This window comes from Glycine soja, chromosome 15 (assembly GCF_004193775.1).
Source record: "Glycine soja cultivar W05 chromosome 15, ASM419377v2, whole genome shotgun sequence".
NCBI classification, from domain to species: domain Eukaryota; kingdom Viridiplantae; phylum Streptophyta; class Magnoliopsida; order Fabales; family Fabaceae; genus Glycine; species Glycine soja.
This window is the reverse complement of record NC_041016.1, coordinates 9,932,044-9,950,693: the sequence shown is the minus strand read 5'-3', so window position 1 is coordinate 9,950,693 and position 18,650 is coordinate 9,932,044. Positions and strand designations below refer to the sequence as shown.

At 34.2% G+C, this 18,650-nt stretch overlaps 3 protein-coding genes across 5 annotated transcripts; 2 read left to right on the top strand and 1 right to left on the bottom strand.

The window, feature by feature from the left end:
- Positions 1–945: 945 nt before the first annotated feature.
- LOC114387368 lies at positions 946–7,083 on the bottom strand. Of its 3 annotated transcripts, none has more exons than XM_028347542.1 (8): positions 6,547–7,071; positions 5,002–5,308; positions 4,770–4,839; positions 4,517–4,572; positions 4,295–4,370; positions 4,159–4,195; positions 1,581–1,695; positions 946–1,489 (listed from the first exon to the last, which is right to left on the bottom strand). In XM_028347542.1, the coding sequence occupies exons 2-8, from the start codon at positions 5,283–5,285 to the stop codon at positions 1,249–1,251; spliced, it is 879 nt and encodes a 292-aa protein (XP_028203343.1). In that variant the 5' UTR covers positions 5,286–5,308; positions 6,547–7,071; the 3' UTR covers positions 946–1,248. The 3 variants fall into 3 exon arrangements, with proteins under 3 accessions (XP_028203343.1, XP_028203344.1, XP_028203345.1); XM_028347544.1 differs by having other exon boundaries at positions 1,265–1,404; positions 6,547–7,083; XM_028347543.1 differs by lacking the exon at positions 6,547–7,071 and having other exon boundaries at positions 5,002–5,328.
- Positions 7,084–9,685: 2,602 nt separating this feature from the next.
- Positions 9,686–12,702, top strand: LOC114387367 (cinnamoyl-CoA reductase 1). Its single transcript, XM_028347541.1, has 2 exons — positions 9,686–10,631; positions 12,219–12,702. Exons 1-2 carry the CDS (start codon positions 9,802–9,804, stop codon positions 12,379–12,381), a joined length of 993 nt encoding a protein of 330 aa, XP_028203342.1. The 5' UTR covers positions 9,686–9,801; the 3' UTR covers positions 12,382–12,702.
- Positions 12,703–13,381: 679 nt separating this feature from the next.
- LOC114387595 lies at positions 13,382–15,499 on the top strand. Its single transcript, XM_028347796.1, has one exon. The coding sequence runs from the start codon at positions 14,180–14,182 to the stop codon at positions 15,491–15,493; it is 1,314 nt and encodes a 437-aa protein (XP_028203597.1). The 5' UTR covers positions 13,382–14,179; the 3' UTR covers positions 15,494–15,499.
- Positions 15,500–18,650: the final 3,151 nt, after the last annotated feature.

Sequence of the window (18,650 nt, the reverse complement as noted above, 5' to 3'; positions counted from 1 at the left end):
TTTACTTTATAACCGCATCATATTAATAAATAAAAATTTACCAAGGACATTTTTTAAGTCAGGGTGCTACTCGAAGTATCAAGATTTATCTAAGAAGTTGATCTCTCTCAATAATATTATTTTTATATTTGGGAATTCAATCTCTAATTTTATACTTAAAGTATAAGATTATTTATCAATTATATCACATCATGAAAAATTGTGTAAAAGTATGACAAATAAAAGTTGACACTTTTATAGAAAAATATATCAATTTTATACTTGAATTATATAAAAACAATTTAAACTAATTTTTGCTATTTTACTTCAAGCAATCATAGAAATATTTATGTCACATTATAATTTGTCTATTCTTAATTTTCTTAATCTAGCAAATTTGTATAAATAGAATCTACACGAGTATTTTTTTTGTCGTGAAATAATATATATTTTAATCAAAATTAAATGGAATATTTTTTTATATAAAAAAGGTAAGGATAATCGACGCAACTCTTAATTTAATGGCACACCTGACAATTTCTCCAAAACCCAAGACTATAGCAGTTGCTTCACTAGAAAATAAAGCTTACTAGTGGTTTTTTTTTTTTCTTTTGAGAGAAAGCTTACTAGTAGTTGCTGAGTTGGATCCAATATTTACCTCAAATTACCACAAGACTCAAAGTGGGAGAGAGAGCTGTAAATCATCATGCAAGTTTATGTGCACGAGGACCTAAGCCTCAAATTTTATTTATTTCAATTTTAATAACATCTCTTTATGTTGTAATCATGGCTTTGGAGTTTATGATAACGGATTCATAGCATGTGAACTCCATTTGCATTACAACTTTATTTATTTTGATAAATATCTCGAAATTATTGTGGCGCCAATGTAATTTATATAATGACCTTGTAAATTCTCATGTCAGTTTCAGATCTTAAATACAGTTGATGTGTAGGAGACAAGCATTGGTACAACGAAAAAGCAGCCAGAGACAGCTCGTCAAGAATTATTAGCTTGCTCATGTTGAAAGGCTTGTAATCAACTACAGAAATAATTTTTAATTCATTATAACAGATCAGCCAATAATCCTCCAAATTACTTCTCAAAAAGTTAGTAGTAAATACTTTTCGAACTCTCAAGATAGCAAATACTTTTACTTTTGTCACTTTTAAAGCAATTAGGAGGATGCTGAAGTTGTGTTATGAAATATATGATCTCTCTTGATGAAAATAAACACAGACAACATGATAGTATTGCTTAGAAATGCATCATAGTTCATCATGTATTCTTTGTTCTAAAGGAGCCTCTGCATTATGAACACAGTCGCCTCTGACTTGATGAAGATTCAAGTCATCTGCAACAGCTTGGGGTCTTAGCTCTGCCTGTCCCACCATACCGGCTTTTATGGCCTCAGTTACCTTTCTCTGCAACGTAAGTAGTCCGATTCGCTTGTAAACAACATAAAGAACAGCAAGGGAGAACAACAAAAACCCAACCCCGATTATTACCCTATTCAAATAAAAGTTGAATTTCGTTAGCTTTCAGGAAGGGCAAACTGGGTGGTGTATAAAATCCATTTATTTATTTTTCCTTTCCGTACCTGTCTATGACATCTTGACGTTGCATTGTGGAGAGGAGATTTCGTGTTCTCATCAACAACGAGCGGTGCCCTTTATATTCACTTTCAGCCTTTTTTAACACCCCAGTTGACTCATCTATACATCAAAACAATTTTGCAAAACAAAGTTATTATTTCACACTCCTCACAATCATATTAATGGAAACAATTTCAGTATATCAGTTCATCAAGTCAAAAGTCAAACCGATATCATTGAACTAAAGTTTTAACAAGAACTCTATCACAATGAACAGAGAAGCTTCTTTACATTATGCATCAAAGGGAAGGTAAAAGAACCAGCTGAAGCTAAAATTGCACAAAGTCAGATTCCTAAAGATAAAGCTATAATGCAGTCTATAATCTACTACACTTAAGGAGCTATAGGTAATTCAAATTTGAAACCTGTATTACTATGTCATTGTTATTTGGTAGACTTAAAAAAATCAGGACTTAGTTATTACTTATTAGTGGTCAAAACTGATTAAAATACTTGGCTCCAAATTTTAAAAATTTGAACCAGATCACAGGTTAGCCTGACACCCTCTTGTTCTCTACTATGTTCTTAATGGCCCAGAGGAACCCTTTACATGTTAATAGGAAAATATGTAAAGTTACTAATGTTGTTGGAACCATATAAAATGTCCTCAAACAAGAATCAAACCTAACCTATGCCAAACCATAAAAAAGCTCAAGCCTATTTTTGGATGGAGTGAAAGGAAGGTGAAAGAAAGTAAAGGTTTTTAACAATTTTTTGTGTAATTTATATAAGGATCAATAAGAATCCCTCAAACTCCCTACAAGCATCCATTTTGAGCTTGTCAAAATTTGGGAAATACAACTTAAATGTTCAACCTCTTTTTTCTTTCCCTTGATTTTTGAGGAAAAAGAATGTTATCTTTTATCCCTTTGTTCTAACTTTTAACTCCTTACTTTCACATATTATACATTTTTCTTTACTCCATATTTCAATCCCAAATGATCCCTTAAAGGAGTGTTTTACCTTGTGAAATTAAAAAGCAAATTATTATCCTCATCAAAACCACCTGCATAGAAAGCCTGACCATTTAATTCCAACATATTCAAATCCAAACTATAATATCTTTAAGCTTCAGTTCACTATAATTAAAAACATCATAGTATATTATGCATTATAGCTCTAAATTTTAGGCTGATTGATTACACTTTCTACATATAAAATTCTTCAAATCCGTCAATACCTTAACAAGTTCAGCCTAATTGATGTCATAGAAGTTTAACAGGCTGCAAGATTTTTCAACTTTATTTTCTTCAATATTCAGCTTCAAGAGTGTTCTCATAGTTACTGAACTTGGGTTGTGGCTGGCAGGATTCTATTCTTAGATCTTATTTTGGTTCATTCATTCTTCTTAATCTTTTTGAGGGACAAGGTGGGGAAAGGGGGCCATAAAAAAGAGAATCCAATGAAAGGAAAAAATAAATGCTAAAGGAAAAAATAAATGCACATTACACACATAAAAGTTAGCATCATCAGAGTAAGACACCATGCCCTTGAAATAAATAAAAAATTGGCCAACCACCATTCAAAGGTCAAGCCCAAACAGGAGGAAGGGTGAGAAACTTGAAAAGTTTCTGATAAGATTCAGGAGACCACAGTGAATGATGTTAATAAAAGTGCAACAGTTAAGTCATGACCCCAACATATTATTGAAGGCAAATTCCATAAAAAAGGGATGAGGGACACATGAACACTAAGGAGGAGAGGCAGTTATGCTAAATGGAAATTGAGTGTGGCCCAAAAGTAATCAAAGATGGGGAGTGTTTACAATGAGGGCAGCTATGTAACTTTGGGAAAAGGAGGGGAGTTTATGGAATCGGCCTTAGGCTTGGGCAGCAAGTAGGCATCCATCTGCTGCTTCTTGTGATCTTCCTATTCTTTTTTTCTTTGATATTCTGCTTGATTTCATTTTCTACTAATATACTTTGATTTTCACAATTTGATGTTAATATAATCTCCTAATATCAATATTTTTCTGGTCTGTATCAGTTTTACCATAGCACTCTGTTCATATTATGTTAATTCAAGCAAGCCAAGCATAATCTTGGTTTTAATCAAATCTTTCAAATTATTAACAGATATTTTCTTTTCACTGCATTACATTTTGCTAGTGATAGAAAGAGAATGTGAAAATTTCATATGAAGAATTAATCTCATCAAATTTTTTTTAAGCTTATGAAACATAGATAGCTTTGAGGGCCTTGTAATATTGTGGGGTGGACAAAAAGATTCATTTCAAAAGAAAAGAGTGCTTTAAAATTATGACATGGAGCAGCCAGAAGCTATAAATGTAATAGCTGAAAGTTAATTTGAAACCCATTACCTACAACCCTCTTTCTTCCAATCTAACTGACTTATTTGGCCAGCTTAAAATTATTTTATACATTTTTATTAGTCTTTCAGATAAATTTCGCATACACCAAAAAGAAACATGATGTAATACCATATGAAATTAAAGTACAAATAGAAAGATAAAAAAATCCATCATCAATGCAGACATGGAGAGAGGGAGGAAAAAGTACCTACCAAGAGTCATAAGTGTGCTTGTGTTTCTTTCAACCTCCTAATCAAAGCAGAGATACAATGAGTATGATAATCAACACATCAAAGAAAGAGCACAATAAAATATAAGTTTAGAAAAGAAAGAGACCTAACTACAGACCTGAACCATCAATTGACGAGTACGACGAAGGCTTTCCGTGATGCTCTCTGCAGCAGATGTCATTCCAGCTTTTGTCCTGGAAGATCACAAATTAAAGGACAAAAATACTTCATCCTGGCATCATGCCAACTGATTTTTCCAATGAAATAGCACTAAGTGATAAATTAAAAAAAAATGAAAAGCATAATTTGAACCCAGCCAAATGAGACATAAAGGTCATACTGTAAATTGCGTCTGCGAACTGTGGACTCTTCTCCGCCACCCAGAAGTAGTTCTCTCTGCAGCATATAGAAATAGAATAAGTCACATTAAAGAAACACAAATCACACAAGTCCATGATCACATTCACAATATAACAGGTTTGCTGTTAATATAATCTTCTGCAACACTGGCTTAAATTCAGCAGGGTGGTCATTGATTAGAATATAATCCAAATAACATCACAAAAAGTTAAATAAGAAAGTAAGTATATTGCCTCCTCCTGAGCAGCTTTCCTCAAGTTAGCCTTCGCTTGGAGATTGGCATTCCGCAGATTTAACCGCAAACTGTTTAAAAAAAATGCACTATCTATAGAAATTGCAAACATAATAAAACTCATAATTCACCACTATTATAAATCAATGTGCTATTCAATCCAATTATAACAAGCAAACAAATAGGATTTTAATTTCCATTTAAGAGCAAAAGTGGAGAGATAGTGGGTGTACTTTTGAGTTAGTGTTTTCCAAGATTGAAGCAAGGCACGTGTGGATTGGACCTCTGGCTCAGAGGGCAATTGAGGAGCAAGAAGATCGAGGGTGAAGAGGAAGGAAGAAAGGAGAGCCAAGCCATCTTGAGCAATCCCATTCAATCTGGCGAGAGAATTTTTCTCCTCTTTTGCTCTTCCTGGTTTTCCATACTCTGCAATTGCCTCAATGTGCTCTTGCGTTTTCTTGTATGTTTCATCCCATTCCTTCTTCACTTTTTCAGCCTCCTCCACAACCTTGTCCATCACCTTGGTTGTATGTTATGTTTCTTCAGCAAAAAAAAAAAAGCTGTATGTTATGTTTTACATAAGGAAAAGAAAGCTAATGGACTCAAATTGAGGCCCAAAAAATCAAAACAGACAAAAGAAAAAAAAAAAGGAACACCCTGAAATGAAACCCTAAGACCCAGCCCACTGTTAGCATGCACTGCCTCTATGGAAGAGGAAGACAAAGCAGATTGGGTGCTTGAAAGGTCAGCAAAAGCAAGATGGAGGCCGCAGAAGCTGTTGCCGGTGACGGTGAAGGTTGCAAGGCCTTGTCCAGCAACAACGAATGTCGTAGAGCCTTGTCCGTCAACGATGCAAACGAAGTAGTAGCTGCAAAACCCACAAATCGCTGCAATTCTCTGCGATTTGCCCGGCTAATAGTGCCGTGACGAGTGTCTTAGGAGCGATAAGGGGCCACTCCGCTCCGCTACCCCGCGATCACAGCGCTATCATGTGCGATTGACTATGTTTGTTATTAACTTTTTTTTTAATAATGTGATCGTGTTTGTAATATGATACTTAACTAGTTTTTAGCCTGAGTATTGCACAGGTCAAATTCAATATGTACATTTTTTTATTATATAAATATTTATATGATTTGAAATTTTAAATGCATTGCATTATATACCAAAAGAACATAGATATTAAGATCATATGAGAGATATATGTCTTCTGCATAAGCACACCAAACATAAGAATAATGTTCACCTTGAAGGAAAACCACTTTATGCTATAGAACAAATTCATTATACCTAAACCAATTAAACTTTATTGTATATACCTAACCAATGATTCTAGCATATGAGAAAATGAGCTCAGACAATTAGGAGTAAGAAAATCAATAGCCCGTCAGTAAATATTAACCCAGAAAATGTGTTTGTTGGCAAAGGCCAGCTCTCAAGGAGCTTCGGAAAACTACTTTAGTCTGAGATGTGAAGTGAATCACGTGTATTTATGTAATCACAAATCATTAGTTTCTTCTTCTGCTCTTTATGAACCCCACCAAAATCTAATTTGGAACTTATAAACCGTTACATGGGAACTTTTTTTTTTTTTTCTATAAGAATCCAAGACAGTGTCAGTATTTACAATAATTCACGCACACTATTCAGCCAACTGAGTTAGACCCCCTTAACACATGGAAAGTAAAGCTATTGGTAACTGGTAATGCAACCAATAAATTGCATCCGAGAAAGAACAACTACGTTACACATTAAATTAAGGAGTGAGAATGAAATACCTTGAGTAACGGCGACTGATCCAGCCAAGAGAGAGCAAAAGGTGTTGTTGAGATTCCAGAAGCAAGCACGAAGGAATCAAAACAAAGACCTTGATTTCTTTTCGAACAACAAAACACAAAGTAAGGGTTTTCGTTTGGGACAAAAAATATGAAAAATGAGGTTTTTTCTCTTTCGGTTGGTTTGTGAATTGTGAGAGAGAGCTTTGTCTTTGCAGGCTAAAATTTCAGGGCATTTACTATTTACACTCCCAATTTCATTTTTTTAAAAATTTCTTTTCTAAATTACCCCAGTAAATGCTATACCTCTTTTGGAAAGAAACATCACACTCCTTCTCATATATCCTGAGTTCAACCAAACAGTGTGGTTACCCACTTACCCTACGATCTTGCCTCGGATCAAAACCACCAATATATGCTGGTAACCACCGTGGAAAAAGCAAGCTCACCCTAGCATTGATGAATGATGATCGTGCTCGCCATCTCCGACAACATCGAACAGTCACCGCCAAGCACATGTGGAAGTATGTTTTTTTCGGGAAGGGGAGGGTGTGTTTTTCCAGGAAGGAGTACGGGAGGGAGAAAGATGAGGGGAGTTTAGGGGGAAAAAAAATCAAAAATAACGGAAAAGGAGTGTATAAATAATAAAGAGATTGTTAATAGTAATTTCCAAAAATATTGTATTTTTACAAGTTTTTATTGTTCTTGTTATCTGATTATTTATGTTATTTAATATTTAGTTTTTCTATAATTATCACTCTATATATCTCTTTAATTTTTTTATCCAATATATGATAAAAAAAATTACATGATAAATATGATCAAACTAAGACAATTAAAAACATTATAAGAAGATCAAAATGAATAAAAAAGAAACAAAGACAAAATTAGAAGAAACATCAAGTACTAAAATTTAAAATGTACTAATGTGAAACTTAAAAAATTATTGATTAGGTCATTGGGTTGGTTTGAGAAAAAACTAAATAAATTTGAGAATTGAACAAATTACAATTAATTCATCATATGATCCGATAGATTTAAAAAAATAAAAAAGAAAGTTGATTATTCTATTGTTTATTAGTTAACGATATGGATCCAAAATATCCGATAGATTTTTTACTTCATTTTTCTTTGATGAAAAAAAATATAAATTCGTAAACACGCTCGATAATACTAATGTTACACCTCATAGACACTACCTCCCCTAAATTTCAATATAAATGAAACTTAATTTGTTCAATAATTTTATACATGATAATTGTAATATTCTACCGTCGTCTTCTAATGTGCTTAAAAAAGTCATTATGAAAAAAATGTATCCTCTTTTTGTTTGTTAAGCTCATGACAAGCTTCATAATCTTCATAGGTCGTTCATTTTAAAGCAGTTTGAATGACACATGAATACTTCTCAAAAGTTCTTAGTAACATTGGAGCTTCCCTTCGAATTGGTTTTTCTCGTTCTTTAGTTAATCTAATTTGACATTATATTTCTTCAGTTATATTGAGAATGCTTTGGAAAAGAAAGATGTTTGAAAATTTTCGTCCTTTAAGAGGCATCAAATAGGAAGACCCTTTATTTTCTTATCTTTTGTTTGTACATGGAATGTATCTCTCATCTTATTATCCTTGTAACAGAAAATAAGGTTTGGAGTATGTTAAAGCTTGTGAAGGACGACGCCCTTAATTATCCATCTTTGCTTTGTTGATGATCTTATCTTATTTGTCAAAGCTATAATCTCTGAATCAAGTTGATGTTATGAGTTATACTCTAGTTCTAGACAAAGAGTCAATCAAGCTAAAACTATAATTTATTTTTTCTTGAAATATGCATTGGAGTATAAACTACTTTAGTGTTTCAAGCCATGCCTTATTATCCAATTAGAAGACATTTTTATCTCTTGTAGCAAGGCTAACTCTCACTTAATCAATCCTCTAAGCCTAGCCTTATTATATAATGTCACCCAATTGGTTCTTGAAATTCTTGAACTAACACCAGTTTTTCATGGGTTTCTAGGGTTACCTTTTAATTCTTCTATAGAATCCTTTGACCTTCTTATTCTTCAATTCATGATCATTAGACATTGTTATTGTAACCTCCGAGTCAGATTCAGGAGTGACTCGATCATATTGACCTGATCTGGATTAAACAGTTGTAAAATTCGATCTTGCACAATAGCAACACCTCAAAGGACCAGGGGAGAGGAGTCTACTCATGATACTGAAACCCGAGGATCGGAGAAACGAAATCATAAAGACCTAATGTGACTAAAGAAACTAGTAAATCACACACTTGAATGTTTTGACTATATCGTCTCAACCTTTAGAAAAAACTTATATCGGAACATATTTATTTAATTTTTTGGAGTTACTTGTTAGCGTTACATTGTGTTTCACTCCTTTCTTCCACAAGAAAATATGCAACATTAGACCACTTGGTTTTGTGACAACTCACACGTTAATTTTGAAGAACTTTTCTTCCTCCTTTTCTTGATGCGAGAATGGGAACCTCTTGATAGGGTGAGTCATGCTTTTCAAAACATGAATAAATAAAAACTTTATTATGAGTTATCTTTAAAGTTGTTATTTTTGTCATTGTATAATCTTAACCCGATTGATGCGAAAGTAAATAAAGGAGTGCCACAAAACGAAGGAGTAATCAAAGATGATAAAGATTGTGTTTGCAGTTGCACAGATAGAGGTATACGATTGTGGCCTTAATAAAAAAATTAGATAAATTAGTTCCGAAGCTATGTGGAGTTGATAAAAAAATATAAATTTAATTTCTAAGTAGATAAAAAGGATGATAAATTAATAATAAAATAGTTATTAAATTATGTAATTTAATGTTAAATTAATTATTAAAAATTATAACTAATTATCAAATTTATCCTTAAATATTATAAATTAATAATAAAATAATCTCACATATTTAATTATGAAACTAAATTATTATATGATTTATACATTAAAAAATTAATTTTATATTTTATATTTTTTATGAATGAATTTATTATCACATCTAATGAAAACAATGATACTTTTTGGTAACATTTGTCATTTATGCAAGTTTTTTCTTTCTTTCAAATGAATTAAAATTTTCAGTTGAAGTAAAAATAAATGAAAATAAAAAGTGAAAAGTTAACTTTCATTTCATGGTATTACATTGTAGCTTGAGATGAGAGTTGAGAGGCAGCGTCTTCTTCATCAACGGTGGCGTAGGGATCAATCCGTTTGATAGAAAAACCATTTCCATTTCCAATGGCTAACGAAATCCCTCACGATGAGGTAGTGTGCGTTACCGGCGCCAACGGTTTCATCGGTTCGTGGCTGGTCCGAACCCTCTTGGAGAAGGAGAACCCACGCTACACCATCCACGCCACCATCTTCCCCGGCTCCGACGCCTCCCACCTCTTCAACCTCCACCCCTCCGCCGCCAGCCGCCTCACCCTCTTCCCCGCCGACCTCCTCGACGCCGCCGCCCTCTCCCGCGCCATCACCGCCTGCTCCGGCGTCTTCCACGTGGCCTCCCCCTGCACCCTCGAGGACCCCACAGACCCCCAAAGAGACCTTCTCGAACCCGCGGTTCAGGGCACCCTGAACGTCCTAACCGCCGCAAGGCGCGTGGGCGTGCGGCGCGTGGTGCTCACCTCCTCGATCTCCGCGATGGTGCCGAACCCGGGGTGGCCGGCGGGGCGGGCCGCGGACGAGGCGTCGTGGACGGACGTGGAGTACTGTAAGGGAAGGGGGAAGTGGTACCCGGTGGCGAAGACGGAGGCGGAGAGGGCGGCGTGGGCGTTCGACGGCGTGGAAGTTGTGGCGGTTCTCCCGGCGACGTGTTTAGGGCCGCTTCTGCAGCCGGATCTCAACGCGAGCTCCGCCGTGCTGCGGGAGCTGATGATGGGGTCGAGGGAGACGCAGGAGTATCACTGGTTGGGTGCGGTGCATGTGAAGGACGTTGCTAAAGCTAATGTTTTGTTATATGAAACCCCCACTGCTGCTGGTAGATACCTCTGCACCAATGGTATCTACCAGTTTTCTAGTTTTGCTGCCATGGTCTCTGAATTGTACCCCGAATTCCCTATTCACAGGTTTGATTTTTTTCCTCTTAATTTAAGTTAAATTAGTGTTCCAAATGACGAATATAATGTGAGCTAAAGGGTAGAATTTTATACGGTTAACCAATCAGAAATCAATTTTGATATTGCTTTCTCTAACATGACTTGTAAGGTGGTGTAAAAACCTACATGGCGGTTCAAGCTTGGATAATGGTGTGAAAACCTTTATCGGTGCATATATTATTTATTAAAATATATTAAAGAGAAACTTTGACTCAAATAAAGGTGTGATTCTTAAAGGCGGGTCCTGGCGTAGTGATAAAGTTGCGCTTGATAATCGATTGGTTGTAAGTTCGAAAACAGTCTCTTTGTATATATGCAAGGGTATGACTGCGTACAATGACCCTCCCTCATATTTCTGCATAGCGAGGAACCTTTTGGCACTGGGTTATATTATGTTTTTAAGGGTGACTTTCATTTGAATTTAACTAGAATGCGTTGACACAATAAAGGTTTTTTTTACTGTAATATGTATGGTAAGTTTGTTGACTTTTGTAATGATTGGTTTGTTGGTTTAAAAGTCATATGTAGGGTGATATCTAATTGGTTGATAGTGTAAAAATTTCTTATTTTCTTACTTTATACACTTTTACACCCAGGAGCTAAATCCTTTTCAATTCTATTTGGTTTGTGTGCCTTGTGTATTGTATACTTTATAGTGGTGCTTTACTGGTGCTGCTGTGTTCTGTGAACTATATGCTTCTCCTGTGTGTCATATGTAGTGTAGTTTGTGGAGAAATATAGATGGGTGGATGTAGTGAAATTAGTTTTGCCACAGGGGGAATAGGGACATGATAGGAAGATGGCATGTGAATGTGAAAACACTATTGTAATCGACCTTGGGTCTTTTGACTTTTTCATTGATGATATGAACTTCTCGTTGCCAGTGAGATTCAACTCCACATAGAGTAGGTTGCTGAATATATTAATAGAAGTTAGGGTTGAACGGGGTGTAGACTATTCAAACCATACTCTTGTGATTCCTTAAAATTACCTTGCATCATTTTCAAGAAACACTGATGCATCTTGAAGAAAAATATTAACAAGTTAAAATGTATTTCATTATGATGGATTTAAAAAATGCACCTGTGTTTTGTTACAGTGTCCCCTTTTCCCCTTCCATCCATCTTTGTGATCGACTGCCTGTCATTTGTGAAGTATCCTTTTTTTCTTTTTCTTATTGCATTTTATGTCAGCCCTTTACTTTCTCACATAAGTAGAATACAGGTAAAAGAATTTCAGTTCACTACAAGAAAAGGAATGAATTTTGGTAACACAAATAATGGAATTTGCTGGCGTATCAACTTGGCACAGTTTAAGTTTTGCATATTGGAGTAGTAATGAGGAGCTCAACAAGATAACACATTATTTTAAATGCTTTGCTTATTGTGACCATTGAGGAAACAGGTACCTGTTGCTATGTATCCAACATGTCTCCGCACTATTTCATCCTTTTCTATTGGGTTAAATGACTTTATCTGGTTTCTAGATTCATCATTCATGGGTATATTTTGAAGTAAAGGCTGCCAAAGTCTCTGAGCAAAAACGAACTACTTGCAGGTTCCCAGAAGAAACGCAACCTGGCCTGACAGCATGTAAAGATGCAGCAAAGAGACTAATGGACTTGGGTCTTGTCCTCACACCAATTCAAGATGCTGTGAGAGAAGCAGTGGAGAGCCTCATAGCTAAAGGCTTCCTGCAATGCACACCCTCACAGAGTTAGTATTTAGATTTCATTTAGTTTTTCTCGTAGGCATAAATAACCACTGGTTTATTTTCTTTTCCCCCTTTGATACAAGGTAGAAGTAATAATGAATATAAATATGCCAAGTTTATTGAGGTAGAAGTAGAGTAATTAATCTCTTCTTTTGTTATATTTATCGGCTTCGTTTGGAAAGTAACATTCATTATCACTTCTGTTGTTGTATCACTTGTCAAGTTGTCCTGACATGGTATTGTTGTGACTGCTCATTTTATGTACAAGAGTTATGGTTGAGACTTGAATCCTTTCACGTAAAAAGGTGTGTTTTGTGTTAAGTGAAAAGTAGGGGTGTATTTATCTTTGATTTTAATTAAAGTATCTCGTACCCAGTTTCAAAATTAAAGATAGATATATCCTATTCACTTGATACACTTCAACTCGAGAGAATCCGAATCCAAGGAAAACCGCTCTCAATTGTTTTTAACAGCTCCAAAACCGCTTATGAAATTCAACAGGAATCTGGCTCTATGCATATAATATAAAAACAGAATAATATTATATAATCTGATTTTTTTACTCAATTAAAGAAATAGGCAAAGTGTTTGAGAAAAACATCACATGATATTAAATTTGTGTTTAAAGTGAAATATTTAACTGATCACAAAGAATCTGGGAGTCCTTTTCTCTCTCAAGTTTCCAAGAAATTTGCAATAAAGACATATCCTATTTTTTTGCTAAGATGGTTTTAACTTGTAAGACCTTGAGAATGACTACGTTAGTCTAGACAATTCATACTCAAGTTGGAACTCATGGAGTTGTTATGTGCGTTTGCATTCAATTCAAGTAAGATGTAGCTTGTAATTGAAATCTTCACAAGTGTTTATGCTAGATCAGCATGCGGTTTTGGTTTATAATATATGTTGCAATCTCCCTTTTTTTGGGTGTTAGGATGTTGACAATGGAAGTCTCTTAAATTCAGTTTCCATTGATTATATTAAATACTCCATGGTCAACTCCTCCTTCTTATCAAGAATCTTTCTAGTTATTTTAGCAGAGATATTAACAGTGATATCCAACCATTAAACTTGAGGGGTTTTGTAGCGTTCACTTGTATTTTGACAATAACAATGGAGGATTCTTCAACCATTATTCCATTAAATCAAGTTGCTATTGATACATAAGCAATAAATAGTTTGTCACAAAGGATTTTTGCCTAATTCTTCAAATTGTTATAACATCAATTAATCTTCTCTTCTTTACCTTTCTAAGAGCATCCTAACATCAAATTGCAGTTAATTCTTCATAAATCTTTGGTCTTTCAGGTTTGATAATGAACTCAAAGCAATAACTCTATCAAGGAGAAAGAATATATAATAGAAAACTGACATTACCGATCAAATCTCTCGAGCAACCAAATTATTGCTAAAAAATGTCAAGTAATGTGGGGTTGATATGGATTTCCAAGACAAAATATATTTAAGATACGTGAGCTTGTGGGCGAGATCCGCAGATAGTGCTCAAGTAACAAGCAAGCTATGAATAAACGGCATTCTCAACTTGAAGGTGCTACAATTTCCCTACCATTAAGGTGCAGATCACAAGGCATATTATATTACATTCTTTGAACGTCCACACCGGCGCTTCACAATGACCAATGTTCATCTCCCACTAGAAACATGTACAGAACGTGGAATTGTTATCCCTCCTTGGATCTATATATCATTAAATTTCCTTAATGGTAACCTTAAATTACACAAACATTTCCCCTCTGTTCACTTGTACCTCTTTTTTTTTTTTTTCCTTTCTCTTCTAATCCGTCATGGGAAATGAAGCCCATGACCAACAATACTCAAACAAATTGCAAGCATATGGTCACAGCCAAAAGCACAAGCTGAAGTCTATTTTGCTAGTCATACTCACCAACCTTGTCACCATTTACATCTTCACTGGTCCAATCAGTTTTTTGTACCACTCCTCTACGAGTCCTCGTGACTCGAATTCTATCTTGATGGAACTCAACTCCACCAAAGCTCAACTTGTTGCCACTCACTCACTCTTGTCTGAACTGCACCACAGACTCAACTCCTCTAACTTACTTGTCCAGGCACTGCTCATTGATCTCACGCGCCAACAAGAAAAGCAATCCAACAGTGCTGATCAGAATCAAGTGAGTTTGAAGGTAGGGAGTGATGAGCTCAGTTTTGCACTTGGCCCTCACAAGCTCCCTTTTGGGTACTCACCGAGGATAGGATCAGATGAGATTCACCTGCCTGCCGGTGCATCATGCATGAGGCTTCATGAGGAGTTAACCCAATATATGGCATATGAGATTGGAGGGGAGTGCCCTATGGATGATGTGCTTGCACAAAGGCTCATGCTCAAAGGGTGTGAGCCGTTCCCTCGTAGGAGATGCCGCCCTAAGTCTCCTACAAATTATGTGGAGCCAACACCTTTGCCTGAGAGCCTTTGGACAACCCCACCAGACACTAGCATTGTTTGGGATGCTTATGCTTGCAAAAGTTACCAGTGTCTCATTGACAGAAAGAACAAGCCAGGCTCTTATGACTGCAAGAACTGCTTTGATTTGCAAGGTGAAGAGAAGAGTAAGTGGATCTTTGATGATGGTGGACTTGATTTTGGAATAGACCAAGTTCTTGCAACAAAAGCCATGGGGACGGTTCGTGTTGGACTTGACATTGGTGGTGAAACTGGAACATTTGCTGCAAGGATGAGGGAAAGGAATGTGATCATCATCACAAGCACACTGAATTTGGATGGCCCTTTCAACAACATCATTGCATCAAGGGGTTTGGTGCCAATGCATATTAGTATCTCCCAAAGGTTTCCTTTCTTTGACAACACACTGGATATTGTGCACTCTATGGATGTCTTGAGTAATTGGATACCAGACACCATGCTTGAGTTTGTACTATATGATGTATACAGGGTGTTGAGGCCAGGTGGTCTGTTCTGGCTTGACCATTTCTTTTGCTTTGGGTCACAACTCAACAAAACTTACGTGCCAATGTTGGATCGAATTGGATTCAATAGATTGAGGTGGCATGTTGGAACCAAACTTGATCGCAAGAATGTGTTGTACATTTCAGCCCTAATGGAGAAACCAATGACTTAAGGTTAAGTGTATGAATGAATGCATAGGATAACTTAATGATGAAGGTTTTTTTTTAATTATCAAGTGAGAAAAGTGAAAGATCTTGACCAATTTAGAAGTTATCCTCTTTCTTATAAACCTAGACTGTACCCTTAAGATCGATAGTACTTTACTCCTAATTTCTTGCATTGGTGGTGATGGTCGTGGGTTTCATAATCTTCCAACCAGATTACGAGCAGCAAAGACCATAGAACTGATTAATGATGATAAATCCTTTGATACTTTGTGCGAAATCATTCGGTTAAAGCATTTGTTGTCACTATAACCAAAATAAAAAAGTTGAGCTAGAAAACTTATAATGGGTAAATGATAACACACAAGTATGTTAAGGTGAAAATTGTATTTTATTTCCTTATTTTCTATTTTTATATTAATCCCATAACATTTTTTTAATCCTATATTAGTTTCTTAACTCAACCATAGTTGTCCTAAATTATGATTGGTATTCTACTAGGACAATTTAAGGGTCCTTTTCTACGTGTCTAATAAGGTGCAAGTTATGGTACTCTCCTGTGGCTTTATCTCATCTTTAAGTATACATTTGCTAGGGGAGATAATTAACTGGCGTTGTTTAGCAAATTGATCATATAAGCAGCCGTGGTGGCCATAATAGCAGTCATGTTGGTGACAACGATGATGATCATGGTGACAATCATGACGATGGTGACAGCAGTAGTAGCAACAATGATAGTGATGACGATGATAATCATGATGATGATCATGACAATGATGGTATTAACACTAACGGTGATCATGTTAGTGGTGACGACAATAGTCATGATGGCGACGGTGATAGTTATAGTGATGGTGATGGTTGTGATAACAATTTTGTTGTAAATTAAATTTTTAAATATTTAATTTTTTATTTGATAAATCTTATAAAAAATTTATGATTAAATGAAATTTTAATTTAAGTTTAAAATATTTTAATTTTAACCTTTTATGTTAATCTAATGAATGAGAATAATTATTTTCATTTTCATATAAGGAGATAGTTAAACATATTATATATATATATATATATATATATATATATATATATATATATATATATATATTCTTACTTTGAAATTATTGATGGTTTAATAGGATGGTAAATCATAACTAATTAATAAAAATAATTTTAATGCAAAGCGAAATAAGAATTTTTTTTAAAAAAGAAAAAGTGAAAAAAAGGCTTACTACCAATTGAACCACAGCGTCATTGACTTGCTTCACATGAATTGAGAGGATCATCTCCCGACAGATATATTCCTGATTCATTAAAACCACAAGATTATAAGACAATCAAGTCACGGGTGTCATATAATACATCATATAAATGTAAACAATGAAATTGATATAAGTAGGGTAGAAGAAAGGATTTTTAATTTTTTTTAAATGAAAGTTCAAATTACTTAAATAGTTGTGAATTTCCTTCCTATTATTGTGTTAGATTTTGAATTTTATAAGGCCACTTCTAAATTAAGAAATGATTAAAGTAATTCTATTATAAACAACTCAAATCAGAATTGTCTAGTTGTTAAATTGTTTCTAAGATTACGTTTAAAATTGGGAAATTAATTAGGGATTGTCTAGCTCTTACGTTTTCTAATACCGATGTTATACCTAAAAAAGACTATAATGCAATCCTTACATATTAATCAATCCACGAAAAACCAAAAATGCATTATTTGTGTATCTAATATTTTTTTATTAAGAACAAAATTCATATATAGTATTTCTAGCAGAGATTCATCTAGTGATTAATATCAATTTTTTATTATGAGTTACAGATATAAAATTCTAATTTTAATCAAAAATAATTCCAAAAGTGCTTAAAATACTGCATGTAAATTGTGATACCCTCTTTAACTAATGATTGATTATTTTAAACAAAGTTCTCATTGTATTAGGAAAAAACTATTTATTAATAAAAACTAATTATTAATATTATGCACATATATAATGAATCATAATTTTATTAAAGTGAATTATTCTTTGATCCATCGTGTAAGGTGGGTTGAATGTTTCTGCACCATTCTAAATTAAAATTAGTAATAGTAGTTGATGACTCCATTTGCAAGAAATAACTTTTGTTGCATATATAGCCTAACCCGACGGTTACTTTATATGACTAATGTCTTGTATACATATGTAGCAATGTTTTTGTTGTTTGTAATTAAGAAAAGGAGATAAGAAAAGAACGTTACTAAAGTTTAAAACCGTGAGGTTGGCCGTATATGAATCAATTAATTCTTGGAATCTTTGAAAAGTATTAATAACTAGCTCGATTATACGCGATGAAGAAGTAATTTCAATGCATAGTGTCAGCCATAAGTAAAATATTTTGATTAATTTATTTTGTAATTTTAATATGTTTTTGGCATGTTAAACATTTTTAAATATAATAAATTAATAAAAAATATGGAGTAAATGGTTAGACTCTACTGTTTTGAATTAAAATTCACAAACAGCTGCTTTAAAAATATGAGCATGTCTATTTTATTCTCTTATTTTATTTTATTTTTAAAATTCTTTTACTAAAATGAATTATATTAAATAGTTAATCAATCTATTAATTTATTGCCCCCTTATGTTTATTTAAACTTTTAATTAATAATATCAATAAAAAAATTTAACATTTTTTACTGAATAAAAACAAATCATTTATGAGATTAGTTTCAAGCGACTATCTGTTCTAAGCAATCTAAAAGCATGAGAACTTTTTAAAAATAACCACTCATTTTGACCAATGAGGATATTCATTCTTCAAGTAGTATGCTAACCAATGACTATTAAAAAAAAGTAATTAATAAAGCACTTAAAAGTCATTGTTTTAGGTCTCTACAAAATAGTTATTTATTATTAGTTTAAGTATTTAAATAGAAACCATTTCTATAATATGTTGAAAAGTAATATATATGTTACACAATCCCAGCTAAAATAAGAAACTAAAAGCAAACAATTAAGAATATACATTAGGACTTATCAAACTTCAGCTTCAATATTCATGTTCAATCTTAAGCTAACACATAATACACTATTAACATGTCCTCCCCCTCCCCCCCCCCCCCCCCCTTTTATCTGCTTTTTACATTATTTGCACAAGTGACATTTGAGGTGTAATAGGCCTACA

Excerpts from the sequence above, each read along its gene's own strand:
- LOC114387367 (XM_028347541.1), top strand. The coding sequence starts at position 9,802 with ATGGCTAACGAAATCCCTCACGATGAGGTAGTGTGCGTTACCGGCGCC. Across the intron at positions 10,632-12,218 it reads CCCGAATTCCCTATTCACAG|GTTCCCAGAAGAAACGCAAC; the intron begins GTTTGATTTTTT and ends AACTACTTGCAG.
- LOC114387595 (XM_028347796.1), top strand. The coding sequence starts at position 14,180 with ATGGGAAATGAAGCCCATGACCAACAATACTCAAACAAATTGCAAGCA.
- LOC114387368 (XM_028347542.1), bottom strand. The coding sequence starts at position 5,285 with ATGGACAAGGTTGTGGAGGAGGCTGAAAAAGTGAAGAAGGAATGGGAT. Across the intron at positions 4,196-4,294 it reads CTCGTCAATTGATGGTTCAG|GAGGTTGAAAGAAACACAAG; the intron begins GTCTGTAGTTAG and ends TGCTTTGATTAG. Across the intron at positions 1,696-4,158 it reads AAGCACACTTATGACTCTTG|ATGAGTCAACTGGGGTGTTA; the intron begins GTAGGTACTTTT and ends TTTGATGTATAG.